At 47.6% G+C, this 26,699-nt stretch overlaps 1 protein-coding gene across 5 annotated transcripts in view; it reads right to left on the reverse strand.

Annotated features, from left to right (window-relative positions):
• Positions 1 to 26,699, reverse strand: part of LOC119165495 (glucose dehydrogenase [FAD, quinone]) — a 169,132-nt gene that overhangs the window by 50,999 nt on the left and 91,434 nt on the right. For 3 of the 5 annotated variants that reach the window (XM_075872545.1, XM_075872543.1, XM_075872544.1), the window contains 3 exons: positions 15,173 to 15,611; positions 9,815 to 9,946; positions 4,737 to 4,858 (listed from right to left, as the gene is read on the reverse strand). In XM_075872545.1, the coding sequence (XP_075728660.1) occupies positions 4,737 to 4,858; positions 9,815 to 9,946; positions 15,173 to 15,611 (693 nt within the window). Of the gene's footprint in view, positions 1 to 4,736; positions 4,859 to 9,814; positions 9,947 to 15,172; positions 15,612 to 22,761; positions 22,955 to 26,699 lie in introns of those variants that run through there. The other 2 variants (XM_075872546.1, XM_037417664.2) reach the window with 2 other exon arrangements.

Here is a 26,699-nt window from a genome sequence, read left to right on the forward strand (position 1 = left end):
CAATATATTGAACACAAGTGCTTATTGGTTATAAAGCGAAATATGGTGAATTGATGTATATGCATTTATTTTTACCCTATTAGTGCAAGTTATTATAGTGAAAGTAACACACAACAACCACGTATTAGTTACAACATCTGAACTGCCGAATAGCAAGTCTTCACGCTCGTGATACAGCTCCTCATTTCACTTGAATGGCCACCGCCTAACTATTGAACACTTTGAAAGATCAAACATCATAGAAGATTGCCGAATCCTGCTTTGCAGAGCCTAAATTATTTCTGCCCATGTTTGCAAGAGCAAGCGGATTGAACTGCACTTCATCGTCGTCTTCTTTTAACTCCATCAACACGCACAAACACTATAATTCATAAAACGCATTAAAATTCATTACGCACTATCTTGCCATTAGACACCACTTTCTTGTTATTTATTTGATTTGGGCAGAATTCTCGACTAGAATAGCGAGAAATCGGGAGCTTTCACAAAAGCTACACGTATAGAGTCGCCTGAATGCATTCACAGGTCTTACAAACACTGAGTCATGGTGTATATTGAGCAGATGAAGATTGCTCACGGCCGCGGGAGATATGTTTGTGTTAGGGAAGAGCCACTTTATGAATAGCAAGTTAAACATCTTAAAAACAAAACGAAAAAAAAACCGATAGCTTGTGATATAATAGTTAGGCAGTAAGATGCATTTTATTATTTGGTTGCGACAAGTGTCATCGCTATCGTATTCCGCCATTTTGTTTTCAACTTTGCAGAGTTCGAAAGAAGACGATAAAGAATTTACTACCTACGCTTTCGCAGGTGTAGTGAGGATAGTTCAAACACCTTTTTCAATTTCGCACTTAATTCTGTCACATTTGGGAGCAAACTTTCTTCCTGTCCTTTTTGAAGGACGGCAGGGCCAAAAGGGTTAACTTCGTGCCACGAAGGCTGGGGTAGTAAAGAAGGTTTTAGGGAAAAGAAGGTAGAGCAGGGAATGCCGTTAAACCCCATGTCAGCTAATATTTGAAAGGAAGCGTTCGCATGCTTCAAGTATTGGCTCAATTTCTGAACATCTCAAAGTGATTTTGCAAGGGGATTCGAGAAACATATGTATACCGGGCGGTCTTTTTTCTCGCCGACTTCAACATTTCGGAGCACTAGGCTTTTGAATACTAAATATAACAGCATGATTCAAGGCATTAGAACAGAAACTCATTCGTCGGCGTTGCCCAAGAAGTTCCTTTCTTGTGCATGCAGACAGCCGTGTACTGCGGGTAAAGGTTTATGAATATATTGCCAACAAGAAAAAATGAAGCGTAGAAGGAAGGTAGTAATGTGCAGAGGGGGTCACTGGAGAACGGTGCGTGGGCCACGTGTTTCAGTGCGCCTCTCTAGGCAAGTTGGTGTAACATTTGCGAAATAAATCAGCATCAAGTATGGGATGAAAGACGCAGTACAAGATGAGCACTGATCAAGCTGTACTTTGTCTTTAGCTTAGTTTTTAATGTTGATTTATTTTGCGTGTTACAGAGGTCTGCCCAAGAGGCAACTGTTTCTGCGGAAATGTTCGAATGTATAACATTCGAAAGCAAAACGTTGGGGTTATCTAGCTAACATATGGTACGCTACAGGCATGCGACTATGGTCACACCAAACGAAATGCGTTCAGATATTCGTTCAAATATTGCTCACTGACATCTGGCGAGCATTTATTGGTGAGTATAAAGAACTGATTTTTTTCATTTCAAGTTCAAGTTCATGTTCAATTTAAATTCATTTCAAGTTCGCACATAAATACTCACCACAAACACAAAAAAGATACCTACTCGATCATAACAGTCCTTACTTAAGCGTGCCTTTCCTTCACACAATGAATTATGAGTTGGCCTTTACTCTGTCTATGAAAGTGGTCAAAAAAGTTTGACGGTGTTGCTTTTCACAGCGTCCAGAGCAATCAATATCGTTAAACAAGCTTGCGATTACCTTAGTCAAGAAGAAATTTGACGACAATCCGTCGTACACGCAAGCACAAAATCGGTGTCGCTTACTCCACTTGTTTGGCTTGTTTGGAGATCGCCAAATGACCACAAGTTCTCCCCAGAGAACGAATAGAACAGCACTATAGTAGAAGTGGTACCTTCTTCGAAGAATGGAGACCCCGCTATGAACTGCTGGCTTAGATATTTTGAAATATGCAAGCTAATGTCCACTTTCCGGAAAATTTCTGATGCAAGAGTTTTGTGTACATCACCAAGTGATGAAGATGACTGCTTTCGAAAATATTCAACGCTACAAAAAGTTATCATTTTATTCAAATAGGTGGAACTAAATACTTGTGGAGTTTGGAAATCTATTTTGTCAGTTGTTTTGTTTTGTTTACAATAATTTTGTAAATTTATTACAGACTAAGAACTCGAAGATTGGCAAGGTAGTCCCTGTTTTCAAATCCGGTGACAGGCACTCGTCCCGTAACTATTGACCCACTTCACTAACACGCATATCTTGCAAGCTGCTTGAACATATTATAGCGTCAAATATCTATGATCCCCTTGAATCAAATGACTTCTTTTTCTCTAATCAGCATGACTTCATAAAAGGCTTCTCTTGTGACACCCAGTTGTTTTAATTCACCACTGACCTGCACTTTAATATGAACAGCGATGATAAAAGAGATTACATCTTTCCAGATTTCGCCAAAGCTTTTGATACCGTCCCTCACTGTCGTTTATTGTTTAAATTTTCTTCTCTCTGCATCGAGTTATTAACACTTTCCTGGATGCGTAACTTCTTGTCATCCCGTCAGCAATACAGTGGGTAACGGCACTTCATCTAACATTTGCGATGTAACGTCTGGTGTTCCCCAGGGCAGTGTACAGGGTCCATTACTCTTTTTAATATACATTAACGACTTGACCAATAACCTTTCATTCTCAGTTAGGTTGTTCGCAGATAATTGCGTCATCTACCGCAATATTTAATCTGTTGATGATCATTCCGCTCTCCAAAATGACCTTATTCTAACCTATATAGGTGGTGCGAAGCCTGGCAGATGTCCCTTAACGCCTCTAAATGCATGTTAATCTCATTCACCGGAAAGCGTGGTAACTCATATTTTCTCTATATTATTGACAACACCGTTGTTCCAGCCACAAAATCATATAAATATCTCGGTGTTCACCTTTCATCAGACTCATCTTGAAATACGCACATATCAGCGGTTTCTTCAAAAGCCTCACTGTCTCTCGGTTATCTGCGCAAAAACTTACGCAACGCTCTTTATAACATGTGTGCATTATCGTATCTAACTTATGTTCGTACAAAAGTGGAGTAGGCATCATCCACATTGTCACCGCATCAAGATTACCTAGTCCGTACGTTGGAAGCCGTCAAGAGTAGGGCAGCGAGATTCATAGTTAGTAACTACGACTATTATTCAAGCATCACCCGAATAAAACAAGACCTTGCAATAACACCATTGGATCAACGCCGCGTAATCGCCATTTTATGTTTATTTCATAAGTACATCTACAGTAATAAATTCCACTGTCTGTCACTCCATCTCCCTTTGCGCACATCTCGACGCATTCACAACGCACGTAGTTTCACGCGCGTCCATGGTCACACACTGGCATTTAACTTATCACCATTACCTCGAGCCATAGCACATTGGAACAACAGCCTTCCAGATCACATCGTATCCATCTCCAACCGTGAACGTTTTCGTGACAACCAGACTTCGTTGCGTTTTTCTACGGTATAACTTTGTTCGCCTTGCTGTTTTTCATTTGTTTCCTTTTTTGTTTGTTTCCTTGTTTTTTTTACCTTTTGTCAATATTGGTTTGCAATGTATTTACTGATGCCCCCCTTACTCAATGTCCTTTAATGGGCCTGTAAGGCATTTTAAGTGAAAAACGTTTGATGCAAATATTGAAAAGCAACACGCATGTGACTAATGAAAGCTTTGTTTCCTAACATTCCAAAAGAATTCTACATCCCATAAAGTTTACAGGTGGTGGAATAGTGTAGAGTCCAATGATTTGCTAAACTATGATTACTTGCATCACATGCGTACATACAGGAACTTTAAGACAACGCCTAGAACTAAGCCAAATGCAGGGAGTAAAGACGCTTCGAGCTGGTTGCAGTAAAAATTTCAATTATGGGTGCTCGAGCACGTAACATTTTCATCAGCTGAGAACATCAGTCACTTCACTTGTAACAATAAAACTGCGATCAAGGTCAAAGTGCGTAGAAACGCTTGGGACAGCATTTTAGATCTGCGTGAAGAACTGCATGCAACGTGTTTTACTTATCAGTAGCGCGAACACCTTGTGGCACTCGTGTCACTGTTGCAAGCACTTCTTTGGGGTTTCCAAAACATGCAGAATAGCTAGTCTAAAATATGAATTCAGCTTCAAGGTAATAATTTCACTCCATACGCATCATTGGGAATAATAAATTCACTGAAAACAAAGGCTAAATAGTAGTGATCATAAGTATTAAAAAAATATCGAGCTCATGTGCAAATTGAGAGCAGTTCATATCGCGGCGGCGCCTAGTGGAGCAGATTCCAACCACGTGCTTCTTCCTGTGTGGCCTCTGAGATCTGTTTCCGCCACGTTCCAAACACAGAACCCGAATGTCTTGATTTTAGCCCACATCCCATAAAAGCAATAAAGTCTCTGTCCAAAAAAAAAAAAGAGCTTTCGTTATGGTTACTTGGTTACTTAATCATCAGTTACCTTGGTTACTTGAGCGCGGACTAGTATGTGCAGGTTAGGCCGTCCCCTGCCTGGCTCCAGGAAGGCTTTGGCAGTGCTGCAGCGGGCGCCTCGTCTAAGGGTGCTCTGAGGAATGGCAAAGCCTGTGTGTAGAAGTTTGCGGCTTTTTGTCAACGACACCGCAACAAGGTTACATTTTACAGGACAGGCACAGATGTTAAATGACCTACACGATGTACGCTCGATCATGGCGCACCAGGTGCGGAATCATGTTTTGAGGGTGCACGGTGCAGTCACGTACCGGACTAAATCTATACAAAGTACCAAAGCCTAGGACCCGTATCAGCGTGCAAGTGTCTGTTGCATATTACGGAGCAGCGCATAGCTGCAGCACCTAGTTCAATTGGGCGTGCATCGGAAGGTTTTAGGTCTGGTTCCTGCTGGTGGGCAAGTTATCTTTTCATCTGCTTTAATATTTTTTCTCATTTACATCTCTGTTACTGCAGCTAACGTCCCCTATACTTTTTTTCTCGCTCAGCTGTCTGTTACTTCTCAATAATGTTTTGGCTAACAAAAAAAACGAGCCTTTAAAACTCACCTTTCGTTCCAAATAAATCGAGCGAATCAAGACTAATTAGGTGAAAATTTATAAACACAAATAATTTTAATCAGATGTCAATTGTATTAGTTCGTGGTAATACTAGTGGGTAGAGTACAGATCCAGTCTAATCAGGCCTTTCTAAGCCTAATTAGGTTTCTTTCAATGCACGACTGATCGAAGCAAACTTTGTTGTGCATGATTGATTCAAGCTTAGCAGAAACCATGGAGATACATGTGGCCTAATTATGCTGAACAATTTAACAGAGGAGTATCAATTCCAATAAGGCTAATTTATTCAGATAGAGTTAAATATTAGCTTGCGAATAAAAGACCTAGACTCAACGTTAAATTTCGGTGTTGCAATATGCATTGTATGCGTGTATGGGCTTACATATGTCAACAAATTGTATGGGCTTAATTATGCCAACTTCAGTATTATCATCCATGTTCCGGAAGATGTCATTGTCGCTACTGCTGAAAGGGTACCCAGAGCTTGGTCATGCTGCGGGAAAACAGCATTCTTCTCTTGTGTCATAGTTTTCACAGTAACATATTGCATTGTTTGTTACAAAAATTAAAGATTGTTTATTTGATTAAAAGAATTCCTGTCCTACATAAGTAACCACGATCTTCACTGCAATTGAGTCTTGTATCACCTTTTAGTCTAGGATGCCTACGTCCTTATATCTGAGCTTGGTCCCCTGAATTCAACAGCACTTACAAACACGAAGGTAGCTGGAGACACGAAGAAGCAAATTTTGACAGTTTTAGACCGCTTGTACTGAAGCCTGTAATATGGTTTGAGTTAATTACCCACAACAGGGCATTGCTTACCACGTGACATCGATATGCTTGGCTCTAAAAAGCAGAACTTCTTGGGCTACCGTGCCCTTGTTCAGAAAAGCCAGACAGCTACAACTGCGCATAAGAGTCAAATTCAACTCATCCGGGGTACTAGGCGTATTATAATAAAAACGGATGATCAATCAGAAACAACACCAACGAATAGATGACTTTTAGTATTCCTTTGTCAATTCGTCCTCTGGTCTGAGCGTCTGAGAGCAGATTAAACTTCTCGATCAGCCCCCGAGTTCCACAAGTAAGATATATTGCTGTGAATACGTCACACAAGAGCAACATATGTACATGTTCTTGTATGAACAATAGACAAAATGAGGTTTAAGATACTACATGTAATATCTCCATAGCTGGGCTGGTACCCAAGTGAGCGTCTCGTGCTGGTATTGATTGCAAGACAGAATTTCATGGAATTATTATGGTGGACATGTGACTGCCGAAGCCGGCTGAAAAGTGAAGTAAGCCCTCACGCACAAAACCCTTGCGTATAAGCACACATAATTTGCGTTGAGACGACTGGGCACACAATAGAGATTACACGTATCATTGAATTTCACATTTGAGAGCACTTACTCAGAAACATATTTGGTTCTGAGTCTTCACGAAAATATATCCACAAGTGATGTTGCACACAATAAATCGTACAAATGTGATGCATCCGGAATAGGGAACAAAGGTCGCTGACTTTGAATAAAAGAGACCTTCATGCGATTAAATAGATTAAACATTCAAAGTACAGCCTTACACTCGTTCGTCCGATTGCATAAATTAAGTCATAGTATTCTGTACTAGTTAGTTTTGAAGGGACACTAAAGAGGAACCATTATTTGAGGTTATTTGACAAGTTGCACTCTGAGAACTCTAATGCCATATGTCGGACCACCATAGGTTCATCGTTAGCGAAAGAAATCAAGGTTGAAGTATCAATTTAGAATTTCGCACCGAAGTCTCTCTGTGTGACGTACGATATTTCAAAATGTAAATTCTATAACTTCGTGATATTGCTTCAATAAAAAATGTGAAACTTCATATGCTAAATCTGTGGCACTCACAGATGATAATGCACTGCATTTTTATTGAGTAGAAGCTCTATAAAAGCCAGCAGACGTCCTAAAATTTCTTACGTCACGATGTTTGGTGCGGGAATCTCAAGGCGGCGTTGCCCCCACCATTTCGTTTTCGCACGTTTACTCGCTTACTTAGCGTCATATAGCGGTAATAGTGTGGTTTACCGGACTATGAAGTTGTACTTTACTAAATAGTGAAAATGGTATTGCAGTAAAACAGATAGCTTGGTGAGTTGGTATGAATTCATATTATAAAGTTTTTTTAGTGAGCACAAAAAACAGAACAACGAACAGACAGATGAGCGCTAACTCTCAAATAATTCATTTTTGAAAGGAACGATGCATATAAGTACCTGAGAATCATCACAGTGCATGTGCAAGTCGTGTGACAGGCAAACATAAAAAGATATAGCTAAACAGAATTTAGAAAACCGCCCTCTCTATCTGTTAGAGCCACCAAAGGTCCACTTATACATTTATTTGCACATCTATTGATATGGAAGGTTTCCGTACGTTTACGTGTTAGATTACCTCTATGTGAGAAAAAATATCTGTATCGCAGAACAAAGGACCACAAAGGCATGCTTTCCGAGTTAGACAAGGTGAGTACAAAAGTAGGTCTTAAAATTATTCTGCAGAAAACGAAAGTATTGTACAACCTCGGAAGAGAACAGCGCATCGAGGTAGAGAATGGTGCACTAGAAGTTGTAAACGACTATGTCTACTTAGGACCGGTAATAACCATGGATCCGCACCATGAGATTGAAGTAACTAGAAGAATAACAAAGGGATGGAGCACATTTGGCAAGAACTCTCAAATCCTGACGGGTAGATTGCCACAATCCCTCAAGAGGAAGGTATATAACAGCTGCATCTTGCGGGTACTTAGCTACGAAGCAGAAACCTGGAAACTTACAAAGAGGGTTCAGCCTAAATTGAGGACGACGCAGCGAGTAATGGAAAGAAAAATGGTAGGTGTAACATTAAGAGACAAGAAGAGAGCCGAGTGGATTAGGGAACAAACGGGGGTTAAGGATATCATAGCTGAAATCAAGAAGAAGTAGACATGGGCCGGGCATGTATCACGTAGACAGGATAACTGCTGGTCATTAAGGGTAACTAACTGGATTCCCAAAGACGCCAAGTGGATTAGGGCGAGACAGAAAGTCAGGTGGGCAGATGAGATTAAGAAGTTTGTGGGTATAAAATGGCAGCAGCAAGCACAGGACCGAGTTGACTGGCGGAACATGGGACAGGCCTTTGTCTTGCAGTGGAAATAGTCAGGCTGATGATGATGATGATGATGATGATGGTGGTGGTGGTGGTGGTGATGATTATGATGATGACAAGTGTGAAATGTTTCTTTTACAAGTGAGTTAGCATGCTCTTTTAGTCGAATATTGATGCAAAGGCCAGTCTGTCCTATGTACACGTTTCCATATTTCCACGGACTGGCCGCTGCATCAATACACGATTAAAAGAGACCGCGAACTCACTAGGAAAAGAAACATTTTCACACTTGTCAGATCATGTTCAATCATGCCTTTTTGATCCCGTGTTCTGGGATACAGATATTTTTTTTCTCACATAGAGATAAACTACCACTTGAACTCATGGAAGCCTTACTCATCTATAGGTGTGCAAACAAATGTATCAGTCAACCTTCAGTGGCTCTAACAGATAAGGAGTACAGTTTTCTCATTCTTTTTAGCCACATTTTTTATGGTTGCCTGTCACATGATTTGTGCATGCTCTATGTTGGTTCCCAGGTATGCGTATGCTTTATTCCTTTCAAAAACTAATTAGTTGAGAGTTAGTTATCATCGGTCCTTTCCTTTTTTTTGCTGTGTTCGTTAAAATCTTTTCATAAGAAAGCGAAAATCGTTTCGCTATTTAGTGTCCCTTTAAAGTTTTCGCGCTGACTAGAAAAAAAAATGATGGTAGCTTTTATACTAATATTCTGAAGGTGCCTTTACTTCTGTACTTGAGTGCCTGGTATCAGAACTAGCATGTCGACGCTCGTGTGCTCTACTGGGCATGCCTTGGTTTAACTATGTTTTGCGCGCCGGTGATGCGGATATCAGAGGCCACGTGTAAGGAAGCGCGTGGCTGAGATTTTTCCTGCCAGTTCATGAAACGACCCCACCTGCTCACAATATATTAATTAATCGAAGAAATCATTATAAATGATCATCCTCACAGTTTATGGAACCTTATTTGAAGTAATGTCATTGGTGTAAAGTAATGTCATTGATGTCATTGAGTAATGTCATTGAAGTAATGTCATTAATGGAAATGATGTGTATTCAATATGAACGTTAACTTCAACAACCAGAATCATCGGCTTATCGTTTTCGTATCGTCATTTTTCAAACCAGAACTTATTGCTGGATCGCATATGCTTGAGGAGGCCCAAACGTCATCGGTCGCCCTTGGTGCTGACACGTACCGGCCTTTGTTTTCTGACAGCGAAACGAGGTAGAGTGACATATGTGCGGAAAGAGGGAAATGCAATTGCATAGTCTAGTCGTGATTGTCTTAATTTTCATTACTGGCAGTACATTTGCGCTAACCTGTCTGTGTGGGTCCATTAAGGTCGATGTTTGGGTATCCCAAGGTCTCCCCGGCTTCAACGAAGGCATGCGCCAGTGGAGAAACGTAAGGAGGAGTTGACACTGTGAGGTAGCCACCTCGGCCATGGTAGCCTGCAAGTTGCAGAAAGGATAAGAAATTAACTTGCATCTGTGTTTGTTACAAGCTGCCACTCTAGCGTCGCCAGCGCGAAGTCGGCGACGGGAATGACAGCAGGTTGGTTCGTTCCGTACGCAAGCCGAGACAGTGAAGAGATCAGAGACGTGGGAAAACAAAACAAACTTTACTCTAGTGATAGTGCAGCACACGGGATCTAATATAACACTTCAATACAACTAACAAAATACATTGACACTTGATTCAACTACAGAGATATATAACAGGAACAATAAATCAGCTTACGAGAGAGAACTATTACAGACTACACCAACTAACAAGAATAGAACGACGGAGGTGAAAGTTCGAAGATATAAACAGGTGAAGGCATACGTGTGATGACCGGCAGCGTTGCGTCCCCGACGATCGGAAGCGAGAAGTCGAAGAGAGTTCTGGCACGACTGCGATGTCGGCGGTGTTGCAACGCTGGTGGCTCCGGGAGGCTAGTGCTTGCAGGTGACTTCGAGCAGGTTGAGCTAACTCGAGGCGAAGTCCCGATGTCTACGTTGCAGACGTTAATATCGCGTCACAGCTAGACGAACGGCTAAGTTTAGGTGGCCAGCCGATACAGAGCCACACTAAAAACTTCTAGAAGAGCCGTTGTCAGATAGGAAGGAGACGCGGCGCCGAAACGCTTTGTCCCAGAGTCACACTTAACTCATCAACCCATCATCATCCTACGTCTGTCCCGGCTCTCCCTCCCCCCAGGGCTGTGTGGGGGGAAGATTTGTTTCGGGCAGACGGCCATGCCCTGGCAAGGGGGCCACCGTTCGGCGCCAGGCGCCCAACAGACGCGGCCTGCCTCCCGGCATACAAGCCAGGGAGGCCCGACAAAGGGACTACCCTCCGGCGGAGCAACTTCAGTCGCAACGCGCAAAGTGAACGTACCCTGGCAGGGTGGGCTATCGCGGCGCATGGGGCGCGCTGCGGTCATGGCCCGTCTCCTGACCACTAGGGCCCAGCGAGACTTGACATAGGGGCTACCCTTCGGCACGGTAGCTCTCGCCACCACACGCAAAGCGGACGTACCCAAAAAAGTGGCAGCGGTGCTGCCTTCGGTCGCGGTAACTTCAGTCACCACAACCAAAGTGCCCGTGCCCTCACACTGTCGCGCGGCTGAGACCCTGCGACAACACCCCCACAGTGCGGATGGGCTATCGCTCAGCGCGAGGCGTTTTGCGGTCATGGCCCGTCTCCTCACCACAAGGGCGCAGTGAGACACAATCTGTCCTGTGGGGTCTACGGGACTACTATTTGGTGCAGAGGCCAGTGCTGCTGCACACAAACCAAACGTACCCACGGAAACCGGCACGGCTGAAAGCCGGCTTAGTCCTTCTCGAAGAAGGGAACCACCTTCCGCCTCGACGAGTAAAGTAGCCGAGCCTACAGAAGGGGCCAACACGGACCTTGCGGGTAAAGCCCGACAAGGTGACAGGATCACCTTAGCACATGCAAAACTCGGGTGAAAGACCATACAGACCAAACTCGGGGGCGACTGGCTCACTAGGCCTAGTCGTGGAGCCTTAGAGAAAGCCATCATTAAAAGTTGATGGTTATCTGCCCTCCTGCCTCACTGAAAATCACTGCCGGACGGTGCCACGTCTCGTAGAACTTCTTTGCACCAAGGCGCTGCCACTCTCGGTGGAGAACGAACCAGACCTCCTTCCGTACTTTTGCAAGCACTTCGAGAAGCCCGGGTCGCTTGCCATCAAAGACGGCACAGCACCGTGCAACCCACACTTGGTACGAGCACTCAACAAGCAGAAGCACGTATTGCTTAGCCGCTTGTCGCGACAGGGGTTGAAGAAAACGAACGGTGTTGAAAGGAACACCTGGGTGGCCAAACAAGCTAGCTATCCTTCGATGGAGGGCAGCTGGTAGTGCGCACTGAGAGAACACGTGAACCAGGTCCTCCTTAGTGCCACAAAAAGGGCACACTCCTCGTTGAGCAATTCTTGTGAAAGGCCTGAAGCTTAGAGGCAGGCGATCTCTGGCCAGGCGATACATGAATGTAGCGCGCTTGGCGTCCAGGAAACTGGCAGTAATTAACCGCCAGTTAGGACTGTATTCGGACAGGTCGTGTTCTCTGTAGCATTCGGGTAACTCCGGAGCGAGTCTATCGACTAACTCGCGGAGTTCGATTGAATCTAAATCTATCTCGGGGTCGACCTCTTGGAGACGGACCAAAGTAGAAGCGGCCCCTGCATAGAAGGCAGAAGGCGTTCCCGCCCGAGGCACGGAATTCGAAAATGCCCCAGGCGAGAACAACCTCAGCCTGGTACTCAGGAAATAAGACGCAAAGCTTCTAGTAAGGAGCATATCTGACTCAAGAGCTACCCGTGTCCATTTAACATGTAATGCCGTGGTCACAACGCTAAGGTCGGGAATACCTAATCCTCCTTCGTCCCTGCGCAACTTCAACACGGGGCGCGCCACAAAAGGAGCGGCACGACCCCAAAAGAATTTGAAAACTTTCTTTTCCAAGATAACTTTGGTGTGGGGTTTAACTGGCATAACCGAACCTATGTACGTGAGGAAACTGAACAACAGTGATTGAATTATCGTGGCCCTGGCTGTAAGCGGACAAGACAAGGCACCGAGTTCCTCAATCCTATCAGTAAGCTTTTGCCTTGCTAACCGCCAGTTTTCGGTAGTCAGGCCATCTGGCTCGAAATGGAAACCTAATATACGTAGGCGTTTCTTTATGGGGAGCCCATGTACAGGACGTGGACTGGAGGGAGCACAGTTCAGATACATGACTGCGCTCTTTGACTTATTTATTCTGGCGCCGCTCGCCGAGCAGTACCCCTCCATAACGTCCAAGACGGTGCAAACAGTTGCCTCGTCCGGGACGACGATAGAGAGGTCATCTGCATAGGCAAACATTGCCACCGGGGGGGAACCTGGCGGAAGGGGAAATCTACCTATGCTGGTGTCTTTAGAAAGCCTCTGCAAGAGCGGCTCGAATGCGAGCACGTAGAGAGCGGGCGACAGTGGGTCACCCTGTCGGACTCCACGGCACACACCGAACGACTCCGAGACGCGATCTTGTATGACAACAGCAGAACTAGGACGAAAGTAGAGAGCCCTGACCATGCTGATGAACTTTGAACTGAAGCCCGCCTGCTTTAAAACTTTGAAGATGTACTTGTGACTGATAATATCAAAAGCCTTTTCTTGATCAAAAGAACAAAGGATTCCACTTAGGTTGCGAGAATTCGACCATTCTATGAGGTCCCTGATAGCGAAACCATGAAGTTGGCACGACCTATTTTGGACACAACACGCCTGGTACGGACCCAAAACAGTACTGAGCACTGGAGTGAGTCGAACGGACAGGCACTTAGCTATGAGCTTGTAATCACAGTTCAAGAGGGTGATGGGCCGCCAGGCTCTCAGGTCGGTGCGTCTCGTCTCATCCTTGCACAGGAGAGTGATCCGCCCCTCTCTTTGAGTTGCTGACAGGGTCCCCTCACGGAGAAGCCTGTTTGCCAATGTGGTAAAAGGCCCCCCCAAAACTCTCCAAAACTTGACATAAAACTCGACTGTCAAACCATCTGAACCTGGGCTGCGATTATGCTTCATGGATTTAAGGGCTGCAAACACCTCCTCTTCGACGAAGGGAGTGTCACAAATATCAAAGTCCTCGTAAGTTTTGGTGAAAGGAAACGAGTACGGAGTGGGAGGTGGTTCGGCGTAAAGGTTCTTGTAGAACTGTCTTGCCACCTCTAATACTTCGTCCTGCGTTTCCACTAAGCCGCCTGTGTTAGGATCGACCAAAGAGGTTATCGCTGAGCTCTTCCTAGCCAAGTGTCTGCGAAGGACATTTCTGCTGCACCAAGCCTCCATTTCCCACTGCTCTGCGCGTGCTGTGGCCCGCAAGCGGTCCCAGCGTCGCTGGAGCAGGACTCTATATTCTTTGCGCAGTGAAGTAAGAGCCGCGGCTACCCCCAGGCCGCAGGACAATGGCTTTGAGAGCAGGAGGATCGCGTCAGAGACCGCTTTGATCTCGGCGCGCTCCTCCCGCGCCCGCCTCTTGCCCCAATCCCGAAAGCGCTCCGCGACTCCGGCCTTCACCGTGTCCCAATCGCTACCGCCTAAGTTTTGGTCGCCAAGGAGTGAACCGATGAGATAGGTCGCCACATCTTTTGTGGCGTCCTTATCTTTAAGGAGCCGTGGATTTAAACGCCACGGTCGCCTGCCCCATGGCACCAAACTAGAGTCGGCAAATCTCAGTGCAAGAAGGCTATGGTCACTCAACGCGGAAGAACACAGCCAGCTAGAGTGCATGCTAGGAGCAAGCGAGGGCGAGACATAAAAACGATCGATCCTCGAGCGGCTCCCCCTCCCCGTCCAAGTCATGCCTGACTGGAGAGGACGGAGGGACCGCCAAGCATCGACAAGCCCCAGCTCTTTAACAAGCTCCCGCAACTCTAGCTCGCCGTTTCCGTCTCTAAACTTTGGAGTTCCTTTGAGGGAAACGCGATCCGCTTTTTCTAAAACACAGTTGAAATCGCCTACTAAAATGACACGGGAAGGGCCAACTAGATAAGAATCTAGGGAATTAAAGAAATCTTTCTGCTGTCCGCGCTTTGCTGGAGCATACACATTCACAATTCTAACGCCAGAGTCAAGATCCACTGACAGAACACGGCCGTCCGAATCCCTGGCGTAGCGTAGCACAGAACCGGTGAATCGTGGCATTAAAATGACAGCAACTCCCCGGCAATGTGCGCCACCATAATTCCAGTAGGATTTGGTGCCAAACGTTCTGTCAAAGTTCTTAATCTGTTGCAATTTAGACACAAAAGTTTCCTGCAAAAGGAGAATGTCTATTTTTCGAGACCGAGCTAAATGAATGACCTCAGCTTGTTTCGCTGCTCTAGTAATACCCCGACAATTAAAGGTAGCAATAGTTAGAGAAGAAGCCATGATGAAAGATAGGAGAGAAGACAGACTCTAGAATAGGCAAGAAGCGAAAAGAAAATCACAGAAGAGAAGAAAACAGCAGATACTCGAAGGTATCAGCTGCTGAAAAGCTACCTAATATAAAACCTACGAACGAGAGTCCCCCTCGGAGAGGGAATCCTCGTTCGTGGACGAGTACACTGTGTTAGACATTAACGAACACTCGCAATTGCCTGGTCCACAGTTAGGGCAAGAAGAACTGTTGTTCAACTCACCCGTGGTACCGTCCGTGACAGTCGACGAGGTGGACTCCTCGTCGGACTCTGTCGCTGCGGCTCGCTTCGGAACCGGGAGGTCGTCCTTAGGGCTGCCGGGGCCGCCGCTCGGAGCCGCCGCCAGCCTCTCCTTGGAGGGCCCTGGTGATCGGTTGGCGCGCCGCTTCTTGCCCCGAACAGCGTCCGTCCAGCTCATGGGTTCCTGTGTCTCCTCGGCAGCAGGCGCGTCAGCAGGGCTGGTCCCGGGCGCACCGGCAGGCGAGGCCGGCGACGGCTCGGCGGCAGCAGAGAGGGTGGGGGCCTCAGCTAATTCCGACCCCGCCTCCTGCTCTTCCCCTCCTGGAGCCCGTTCGCTAATGGGCTCCGGCTGTGGCTGGGTCGAGCCCTCGGCGTCCCCCGGAGCAGCCTCCCGATCCTCCGCAACGCCGCTCACCTGCTCCTGGGAAGAAGAAGAGGCTACAGGCGGGGCGGCCGACGAATTCGTCCGCGCCTTGCACTGTGAGGGGCCATGATCGCCGCCGCAGTGCTTGCATTTTACCGCGCACTGGTCGTGACCAAAAGCCCCACAGCGCACACACTGTGGCACAGTGCACTTCGCCGCATGGTGTCCAGTCTTGTAGCAGCGCCGGCAAACCCGCGCGACGCCCTCATACTCAAACTGGACGATGACGTCCCTCACCTCGAGCAGGTTGGGGACACTCTTGTGCATCTCCATTTTGATCATGAGGACGCCGGTCGAGAAGAGATGCTTGTTGATCTGTTTCTACACCATCTTGGTCAGCGACTAGTCTGCCTAGCAGGGCAAAATCCTGCGCTTAAATCCCCCTCGTGTCTCCTCGCTTTCTTCCTTGGGGACAAGAGACCTCTACCTTGGTCCAATCATGCGCGTTTAATTGATGGGAAACTCCGCCCCAAAAATATTTTGACCCCACCCCTTTTTAATTGGGAGAGGGTCCTCAACTATCGAGAGTGACAACCTGTCGGGTTGTTGTCATACGGCTTGGCCACCACAGCGTTTCCCACGCTTTTCCCCGTGGGAACGGTCAACCTCTTAGCTCTCAGCCGGGCGTCTTGTAGTCTAATCCTTGTACGGGGTATACCGCGGCCTTCTACGACCTTGCAGACGTCGCCACAGTTACAAAAGGATTTACTGTCGGCGGAGACGTTCTAAGGAGAGCACCCCATTTTGCACTTATCGGTTCCCTTTCATGTGCCGCCCTTTATCACGGTCAGTCGGGGAGTACGGCGCCCGTTAATTGCCGTGACGCGGTGTCGCCGAAAATAGCCGTCCGTGACATTGGCCCCCACTTTCAGAATGTTATTCATAACATTTGTTCGCACGGAGGAGAATTTTTTCGACAACAAGGAACAAAACACCACCAACAAGAGAGGCATGAGGACTGTCCCTCTCATACACAACATACATAGGCAGAGTGCATCAAAGTAACAACAAAAGGAAAAACAAACAATTGTTAGAGTACCAGCTTCATTTACACGCAACAATATCAATGCGCCATACAAACAAGAAGAGGAAATAGCCGTGTACGGCAGCCATCAATACAGAATACACTGCCCGAATGTATACTACGAAACAAAACGGAACAGGTGCGCTCCTCTACTGTAGTGCAATCCTTCAATGTGCATTACAGCAAGTAAAAACAGCCAATGCACCAAGCAACAAGAAAATAACTCAAAATACACTTCTTATACAATGAAATACGTACATACAAACAGAACACAACCGACGGAAGGGGAAAAAAAACATGCTCATAGACCTCAAGTCTCAATTCGCGCAACGACAACTGTACCGGGTCACGCCAATCTTAATCAATTTACGAAATCATTCGGTTTATGCTAACATCTTCCTCAAATGCTCATTCATGCCACATCCCCATGGCAGTGGAGGCATACGATGCCACACTAAACCTTTGAAACAACTAGAAAAATGACACATTTTCTCGGATTTTACCTTATGCAAATTTTCGCACTCATGATTAACTAATTCGATGCTAACTTTCAGCTTTTGGCTCGGTGGTTTTCCTTTTGAAAACCTTACATCAAATCTTGTAACCTATACAAAATTAAAGCGACTCAAACATGAATCTCCAATGTTGCCCTGAATAATTATACTTAGTACGCGCGTGCACAAATTCTTCAAACTAACCACCCCCCTTTTCTCAATTCGATTCGCTTGAATCGCACACGATGGGGTCGCTTTCCCGGCGGCTTTCGAGCATGCCAGAGGTTACAAAAAGCACGAACGCCAGGCTGTGTCCCGCTGTCACGCCTCATTCTGCATTTCGGCCGGCTCCCCTCAGGAATGTGCAAGGGACGCCAGAAACAGGGGGGAAGCCTGGGTAATAGTGTCTTTGTGGTCGCCCCCACGCAGTACTTAGCCGTTGTGCCTTTTCGACTTTGAACCTTCGGGGAAGGCCGCTTTCCCGAAGTCGTCGAAATGAACCGCGCGTTTCGTTCGGGTGGCTTTCGTTCGGACGCACCTCCTTTTCCCCCTCTACACCTGGCTCGCCGCTTGTGTCTCCATGAACGCCACCATTGACGTTTCTTGAAACGGATGCATGGCCTAGCCTGTCGTCTTTGTTGGGAAGGAGTGGGACCTGCCCTAGGCTCACAAAGTGCCGAACGCCACCGCTTTTTCCTTTTCCTGCGATGTTTGCTTGCCCCCTTTCTTTCAATGCCATCATCATGTCGCGTCGGGAACTGAGTGGTTGGGAAGCTCGTTGGAGCTTGTGCTACATTTTGCTTCACGCTCAAACATTTTGAACTCGGTGTCACGACGGACTGCCGGGCCAAGGTAATGCTGATGAAACCATTAACTGGGCCCTCTCCGATGGCATCGCTGCACTCCTGAAGCGTCGCGTTCTCGCTGTGTTTAGCCAATGTGCTAACCCTATCTGCATGTGACGATCTCGAGACGTCCTCTCGAGGCATGAGGATGGTTTCCAGCTTCTTACTGAGACCATTAGGGCTGCTGGCACACACCTCATCCTCGCTAGGACCGTTTTGTGATACTGTCTCTACCTCGAGACCGGCCAAGGCCTCGTTCTCTACATCATTTATATGGATGCATTCGAGAATATGCGGGCCCTTTTCTAGCGCGATTTCTGGTTCTGGCGTTTCATGACGCGCTTCAGTGTCCAACGCTTTCCGACGCGCCTTGCTTTCAGACTTTTGTCTTTCTGCTTCGCGCTCTCTTTCAGACTCTTGTCTGAGCTGCTCTTCTTTTGTCTAGACAGACGTTCCGAATATCCGGAGCATCTCTCCCTTAACTACCTCGTTGTTCGCGTTTGCTGATTGAGTCGCGCAACAGCTTCATTTGCCTCGCAAGGCAGAACCGTGAGCAGCCCTTGACACCATGTGTCTCACTCAAATGACGGTTTTTCGTCGGCATCGCCGTGCTCACTGCTGGATCGGCTCACACTGCTACTCTCATTGAGGCGAATCTTTAATTGCAGTAACTGCACTTCCCGTTCTCCGGCTTCCCTTGCCGCTTCTCGTTCTTTCGCCCTTTCTTGGCGCTCTCTCTCCCTTTCTTCCCTGGCCGCTTCTCGTTCTTTCTCCCTTTCTTCCCGTTCTCTCTCTTTTTCCTTTTCCTCCCGGGCCCGTGCCCGCTCTTCTCTGGCTAACGCCTGCGCCTGTTCCTGCTGCTCCTTAACCCATTGTCTCAGTTCGGCGCCCTCGAGGCCTAACTGTTTACCTTGCGCGATACACTTATCCAAATCTATACACTCCATACTGCAAACTGTCACTATAATTCCACTATAAAACCAGCGCAATCTTATGCAGGCTACAACCGCTTCAACTGTGCGGCTCTATCACCACGCTGCCCGCACGGTTCTCCTTCACCCCTCACTGTCTTACTCTTGTACGGAACGTTCTGTCTTGCGGACGCCAGTTTTGTTACAAGCTGCCACTCTAGCGTCGCCAGCGCGAAGTCAGCGACGGGAATGACAGCAGGTTGGTTCGTTCCATACGCAAGCAGAGACAGTGAAGAGATCAGAGACGTGAGAAAACAAAACAAACTTTACTCTAGTGATAGTGCAGCACACGGGATCTAATATAACACTTCAATACAACTAACAAAATACATTGACACTTGATTCAACTACAGAGATATATAACAGGAACAATAAATCAGCTTACGAGAGAGAACTATCACAGACTACACCAACTAACAAGAATAGAACGACGGAGGTGAAAGTTCGAAGATATAAACAGGTGAAGGCATACGTGTGATGACCGGCAGCGTTGCGTCCCCGACGATCGGAAGCGAGAAGTCGAAGAGAGTTCTGGCACGACTGCGATGTCGGCGGTGTTGCAGACGCTGGTGGCTCCGGGAGGCTAGTGCTTGCAGGTGACTTCGAGCAGGTTGAGCTAACTCGAGGCGAAGTCCCGATGTCTACGTTACAGACGTTAATATCGCGTCACAGCTAGACGAACGGCTAAGTTTAGGTGGCCAGCCGATACAGAGCCACACTAAAAACTTCTAGAAGAGATGCTTGTTGATCTGTTTCTACACCATCTTGGTCAGCGACTAGTCTGCCTAGCAGGGCAAAATCCTGCGCTTAAATCCCCCTCGTGTCTCCTCGCTCTCTTCCTTGGGGACAAGAGACCTCTACCTTGGTCCAATCATGCGCGTTTAATTGATGGGAAACTCCGCCCCAAAAATATTTTGACCCCACCCCTTTTTAATTGGGAGAGGGTTGTCATGATCCCACCGCTGATCACCAGTTGTGGTGATCCCGGGGTGCTGTGGTAGCGTGGTGTAGCTTCGGGTTGAGGAAACGACCGCTTACAAGATGGGGATACGAAAAACAAACAAGGCTTATGGCACTATTTACAAATATTTACAGCATGAGGTTAAGAGTTCGCAAACCACGAACGTGGTGGTTGAACCTTTACTTGGTTCAGAGCGACGTCCTGCACTCTGCGGCGCCGTTATAAGCCCTGTCGGGCTCCTCCTTCTTCAGTGGAACACCAATCACACACACACACAACAGGTGAGGGGTACGAGCATGCACGGCGCACGTGAACATCCAATTTCGAGTCAAGATCACTGCACTTAAAGGTGGCGCCAGAGAGGCTCTTGCTCGTCGTGTATGTCGCTGGTCGAGGGGTCCCAAGCTTCGGACAGCAGACATCAAACGGTCCGCCAATCTGTCCGCTCAATTAGCAGGGCACTTTGTGGCGGCGGTCGCCGTTTCTTCAAAGGAATACGCTGTCTTTGTTGTCCCCTCTGGAACGGCTTACCGCTTCGTGGCGACGTGACGTCTCATCCGCCGGCTAGCAGGGACAATACCTGGCGGGCATAGGCATTCGGCGAGTCGGCTACTTGTTTGAGGATTAAAAGAGCGCCGCTCCCCCGTCAGCTCTCGACGCTGGTTCCAAGAAAACCTGGGTTCCAGGCGTGGGAACCCGGCCCGGCTACAGTGTCTAGAATATTCTAGGCACTGTAGCCCGGCTACGCTTTTCAGCGACAGCATGGCGCCTACCGATGGCGGTCATAACAGGGTCCTCAACTATCGAGAGTGGCAACCTGTCGGGTTGTTGTCATACGGCTTGGCCACCACAGCGTTTCCCACGCTTTTCCCCGTGGGAACAGTCAACCTCTTAGCTCTCAGCCGGGCGTCTTGTAGTCTAATCCTTGTACGGGGTATACCGCGGCCTTCTACGACCTTGAAGACGTCGCCACAGTTACAAAAGGATTAACCGTCGGCGGCGACGTTCTAAGGAGAGCACCCCATTTTGCACTTATCGGTTCCCTTTCATGTGCCGCCGTTTCTCACGGTCAGTCGGGGAGTACGGCGCCCGTTAATTGCCGTGACACGGTGTCGCCGAAAATAGCCGTCCGTGACAGTGTTTGTGAATTGAGTATAACTCTAATATTAGTACCCTAATATTGTTAGTTTTACCATAACGAAAAAATAATAAACGAAAAAGTCAAGTTAAGAAGCTTCATTTCTGAATTTTGGGCCAGAACCTCCCCGTGTATAACATGACGAAATTCAGTGTTGTAGTTTAGGCATGTCCACACGAAATTTACCGAAACTTGGAATGTTGAGTCCACGGCCTTTACAAAGGCGAACCTGCTTTACGTTTGATTATTACGAACAAAACATGACAAATGCTCGACTTCACGCTGTTTCGAGTGGGTACTTCAATGAGACGTCAACGCAAGTGAATCGATGTGGCGCATTTACTTGCATGCCAAGATTCTTCTGTTGCAGGTGTTAAGATGTCGTAATTATCATTGTAGAATTTGCTGATGTGCAAAAAAATTGTTTCTGTCGTTAGCGTCTCTTGAAGGCCTGACAGGTATTCGTGCCTAACTCCTCGTCACAAGTCAAAAGCGATGGCTTTCGCGCAGTCCACCTGTTTCATGTGCTTGTGCTGCCTTCGGTAGTTTGTTGTGGGGAGGGGGGGCGACGATGAAGGGTAGGTATGGTGTACTAGAATGGGGTACGATGTGCCATCTTCACAGGAAATAAGCGGGGTAGCGAGGCTTGTAGTTGCGATGACGCCCCGGGCAGGGTGTTACGATCGAATGGCGTGCCCGGTGCGCGTGGTGGTCTAGTGGCTAAGGTACTCGCCTGCTGACCCGCACGTCACGCGATCGAAAACGGCTGCAGCGGCTGCATTTGCGATGGAGGCGAAGATGCTCTAGGCCCGTGTGCTAAAATTTGGGTGCACGTCAAAGAACCCCCGGTGGTCGAAATTTCCGGAGACCTCCACTTCGGCGTCCCTCATATTCATATGGTGGTTTTGTGGTGTTAAACCTCACGTATCAATCAATCAATGCAGTTCTTGAGTAAAATGATCACTTCACACGATTGAAACAGAAAGTGTTGTACACCTTCAAAACACTTTGATACATTAGGGAAATGAGTAAAGCTGCTTCTGAGTCGTCTGAGCTTGCACAATGCCAATCGCCGAACAGCGACCCAGATCGTCTGCATGCTTGGTGCTTTGAATTATGTAATGCATATAAAAAACACATCGCTATTCGTGTTGTGCATATATCTACCCATTTCTTGGTATCACACCAACTTGAAGTCCTGTGATGAAACAAATGAGGAGGTCCGGAGGGATGACGTAATCATTGGGTGAGTCGCACGGTAACCCCTCACGAGCATGAGCCAGCAGAGTCATCGCACGGCTTTTGATAGAAAAAATATAACGCTCAGTGACGGGTACCACCCTATTTCTTTACACATTTTACTAGGAAAAAGGTTTACAACGCATTCAGAATGATGGCTATGAGACCTAAGTGAATAAAACAGTAATTCCTGTCAGTTTGCAAGAGTCCCCCATGCCCGTGCCGAAATTCGCTAAAGCGTTATGAGTAACAGACGGCAGCAATGGTAGAGCTCCCCCCCCCCCCCCAAACACATAATCAGCGCGGCAACTACACCCACCCATCTAAGAGGCTTTGCATCTAAGCGCATCATTAATCCTTTCAGTATTTGGCCGTGTTCACCAGTGAGACACAGAATGGTTGGCAGAGTGACGTGCAGTACTTTGCTAAGTTTCCTTAGAGAGCAGCCGTAGACGAGATGGTGAGTGCCTGTTACCATTGTGCGCGATTCCGGGATCCCGGTTGTCCTCGGACTTGATGAAGTATGGCAGCACGGATTTCCAACCCCAGCCTTCGCAGTCTAGCTCTTGCTCCCAGCGGTCGTAGTCACGCCGGTTACCCCGGATGTAGAGCATGTAATTGAGAACACTGGAGCCGCCCAGAACTTTGCCCCGTGGCCACCGGCTTTGCTGTAGGCAAAAAGAAGCGACCAAGCGTGTAAAAGCAACAACAGCAAGTCGCCTACATTTGCAAAATCACTAAAAAGCTAACGGAACGGCGTCTATACGAAGATCTCGTCACGAGAGGGGCGTTACCTATAGCCGTACATATTTGGACACCTATACGATTACAAAATGAATACTCAGCAGATCTCAAGCCATGTGGAAATTGGTTTCATGCGAAGTAGTGAGCGAGTAAGAGCCTATGCTGCTTTTTTTTTTTTGCTCTGAGCCGAGTGCTTGAGGTCATATACCTCTTTATGCCCCTGACACACGGGCACCCTTAAGTCCTTTAGACAAGGGGACATCTTTCGGAAAGGCGTTCGGGCGCAGTGACACACGACAAAGGAGTAACTCCTTTCCGGCAAAGATCCTTTTCGCAAAAGCAGATCCCGCATCTACTTTTCTGGCAGGAAGGCAGTACTCTCGCATACAGTGTGCATAATTTATCAATAGAAGAAAACGTGTCGCAACACCGCGGTGCCCTGTCAGTATATTTTTGCGCTGAGAAAATGTTTTCATTTTCAGAGGCAGTGCAATTTGTTGAAAAGTGAAGGCCTATAGTCTGTCCATACTCTCAAACGCCTGCATTACGTCACTAGCGCGATCATGCTAGGGTTGGCAGCGGCAGTTGCTGTGTCGGCGACGTAGTATCTTGTGACCCTCTCTAGCGAAGGGCGTAGGCTGTCCGCAATGAAACGGAAGGTGGCTGGGCTCACTCGAAAACACTGCTTAAAGTGGCCGTCGCCTAATAAGGGCAATGTGTCTTCGAACCAGCGTTCGTTGCGCACATAGGCCCACCTTTCGCGGTTGATGGCTCGGGGGGACAGTGCGGAAGCAGTCAAAATGAAGCTGTTCATGACGAGTCTTTGTTTGAGGCTCATCACTCCTGCCTTCGCAGCGTTTAGCTCATCTTCGATGGAGCCGAGGGCGACAAGAGTCAGGCCCACCTCAACTGTTGCTTTATCTCTGTCTCTGCGCTGAGACATCGCAGGACCACGATGAAACGCGGCACGCCGTCGCTGACCCAGCTGGACGCAGCCATGTAAAAAACACGGCAAAAAACAAAAACAGCAAAACACTGACTGTTCATAGTTGCCAGACGAACTTAAGTTGCTGCTAAAAACGCAAAAAAGCGAAATAAAATTACAGGTATGCGCATTATAAGCCACAAGACAATAAAAAAAACGATTTTATGCTGCGGCGTCGCTGAATGTGATGTACACGCGCAGATTCTTTTTAATATTTCCAATCTTGCTGCTTCCCCAAACAGCGCCATTTTTTCTGCAGCGTTCTTCTGAGGCACCGCCTAAAGCAGTAGTCCGGTGCCGTGTGTCATCAGCGCCACTCCTTTCTGCAAATGGTCCCCTTAGGCGACAAAAGGGGTTTACTTCAAAGTACTTTACTTTTGCCCGTGTGTCACGGGTATTAGAGACGAATCTCCTAAAGCCGTGGTTCTGTCCATGCTTGTCTTTTTGTGACCTGCCATAACCACCTAGTTGTTTGACTAACTCGGCAGAGGGTACTAGTGTGAATGACAGGCAGGCAGACATATCCTGCCTGACAGACACAGCCTGTCACAAGTCACAGACAGAAACAGCCTGTCACAAGTCATGCAAGAACTTCCGAACTCCAGCACCAGAAACTAACGCGCAAAGCTTTATATGGCTCCCCAGTTAAAAGCGCGGGCTTTTCGTCCCTCGTGCTCGGCTTGCGTAACACCGAGCAAACCCGGCGCGGCGGCTGCGCCGACTGTCTCCGTCAGTATGCTTGGCATGAAGGCGGCTGTTCCTAAGTGCATGCGTGGCTACGAGGCTAAGCCTAAGTGGTGTGTAGATTTGGCTTGGTTATCGATAAGAAACATATTTTATGAGGCACCTGACGTTCTTAAATCGAGCTTTTAAGAACTTTCAAGTGGAAGGACACTTCGTTAATTCCAAAGTGTCATCGGCGAAAGACTGTGGCTCGATACCAAACTTGGTATGGCATAACATGACCGTGTGAAGAACATATTTGATTAGTCATAACATGAAAATCATGACATGGATGTCATGAATGTCATGATTTACATTTCATGGTCCTGCAGCTCTTGCGGCGGTTTCGTCCACATGGCATGTTGCAAAACTGGAATGGTATGACATGATTCTATGGCAAACACAAGTGACAGACCCTGTCACTTGCGTGAAAAACGTGAAAGAGAGACGTCCGTTTATTGCCGATTCTAGAGGCGAACTGCCCCTACCACGTGCCCCGATTCATCCTCTGCTTCCTCTTCTTCGATAGAGTGCGGCACGCTCCTAGTTCCTCCGTTATTATTTTGCAACATCCTCTCAGGGGGCCCAAGATGAATAACACGTATCTAAGGTTAAACTTCCGCGGTAGCAATATGGCCTGACAAAGATAGGTGGGTGGGTCGCTGGCATGTTTACTTTACCGCTGGCCAACTGCAAGGTGTTGGCGATGACGAACCTTGCGTTGTGATACATGTTCTTTCGAAAGCCCCAAGGCGGAGATATGGTGTCGTAGCGAGATATCTCGATCCGTCGATAAGCAGTGGAACGGTGCGAAGTGCTTGAGCTTGTCGGGATCACTGTTCCGACATCTTCGTGGTGTAATGCCTAACTAAGCTACGTTAGCGGGACGATTTATACGGTTTGCTGGTGATTCTAGTGTTGAGCCAGGCTTATAAGCCTCATGGGGTTCCTCCAGCCGAACCTTATATGTGTCTTTTCTGCCGGATGGCGTAGGGTGAAAGTGAGGCAAGTAGTCCCGAAAATCGCCATGCGCCAAGTTGCCCTTATCGTAGCCATCACCCTCGAAGGAACAGTTGCGCCCCTTGCATTCCTTCTGTGGTTTGCGGTCGAAACGTTCTTGAGCGGGCTTTCGCAGTTGATGGACAGCACGTAATTTCTTACACGCTGCTCTCCTTGTTTCCAGCAGCGCCTGAGCATGGCAGTAATTGATTTGTGGCTGTCGTACACCTTCACGTACTTGAGACCGACCATTGTAAAACACATAGTAATCCTGGCATACTTGAGAACAATGTACTCGACGTGACGAATGTCGAAGACGCAACCATGGCTGGTCTGGAACAAGTCACGCAAGGTTGGCGTTACGACCATGGCGCTGTTCACGACGAAAACTTGTGCATTCACGACGACTGTCGACTCGCTGCCCTGGCATCGCCGTGCCCCAACTTTATTTTTCCAATGGGTGTTTAAAAAAACCTAAATATGCGCTTTGGGCACTTTTTATACCTCTTTTTAGGACCGCCAGGTGGCGCCGTTTTGTTTGGCTGGCCGCATACAGTGCTCCGCTTTCACGTGTTCTTGGCCCGTTACCGGGCCCCGCCCGCGTCTGGACAAGCTCACTATTCCTTCTAGAAGACTCCCGTGACACGCCGGCACCATCCAGGCCCCGGTCCGACCCCAGGCTGGCCCTCCAGGTCCCTTCAAAAGTACGAAGCGGTGCGGCGCCGCGCTAACCCTAACGCGCCGCGCCTGCACCTCCACGATACAGCGTCCCGCCCAGCACTCGACACCAACGACAACTGACGCCCTGTCGGTAAGCCCAGCCTCCTCCGGTCGTACCGCTGACACAGCCGGGCTTCCGCTGTCAACATCTGGCAATGTCACCAGCCCCGCGCCGACAACAATACAGCAACAGGCAGCGTTCCTCAACAGCGCGCACGGCCCAGCAACGTGCAACGCTGGTG

The sequence above is a fragment of the Rhipicephalus microplus genome, chromosome 8 (genome assembly GCF_043290135.1).
Source record: "Rhipicephalus microplus isolate Deutch F79 chromosome 8, USDA_Rmic, whole genome shotgun sequence".
Taxonomy (NCBI): Eukaryota; Metazoa; Arthropoda; class Arachnida; order Ixodida; family Ixodidae; genus Rhipicephalus; species Rhipicephalus microplus.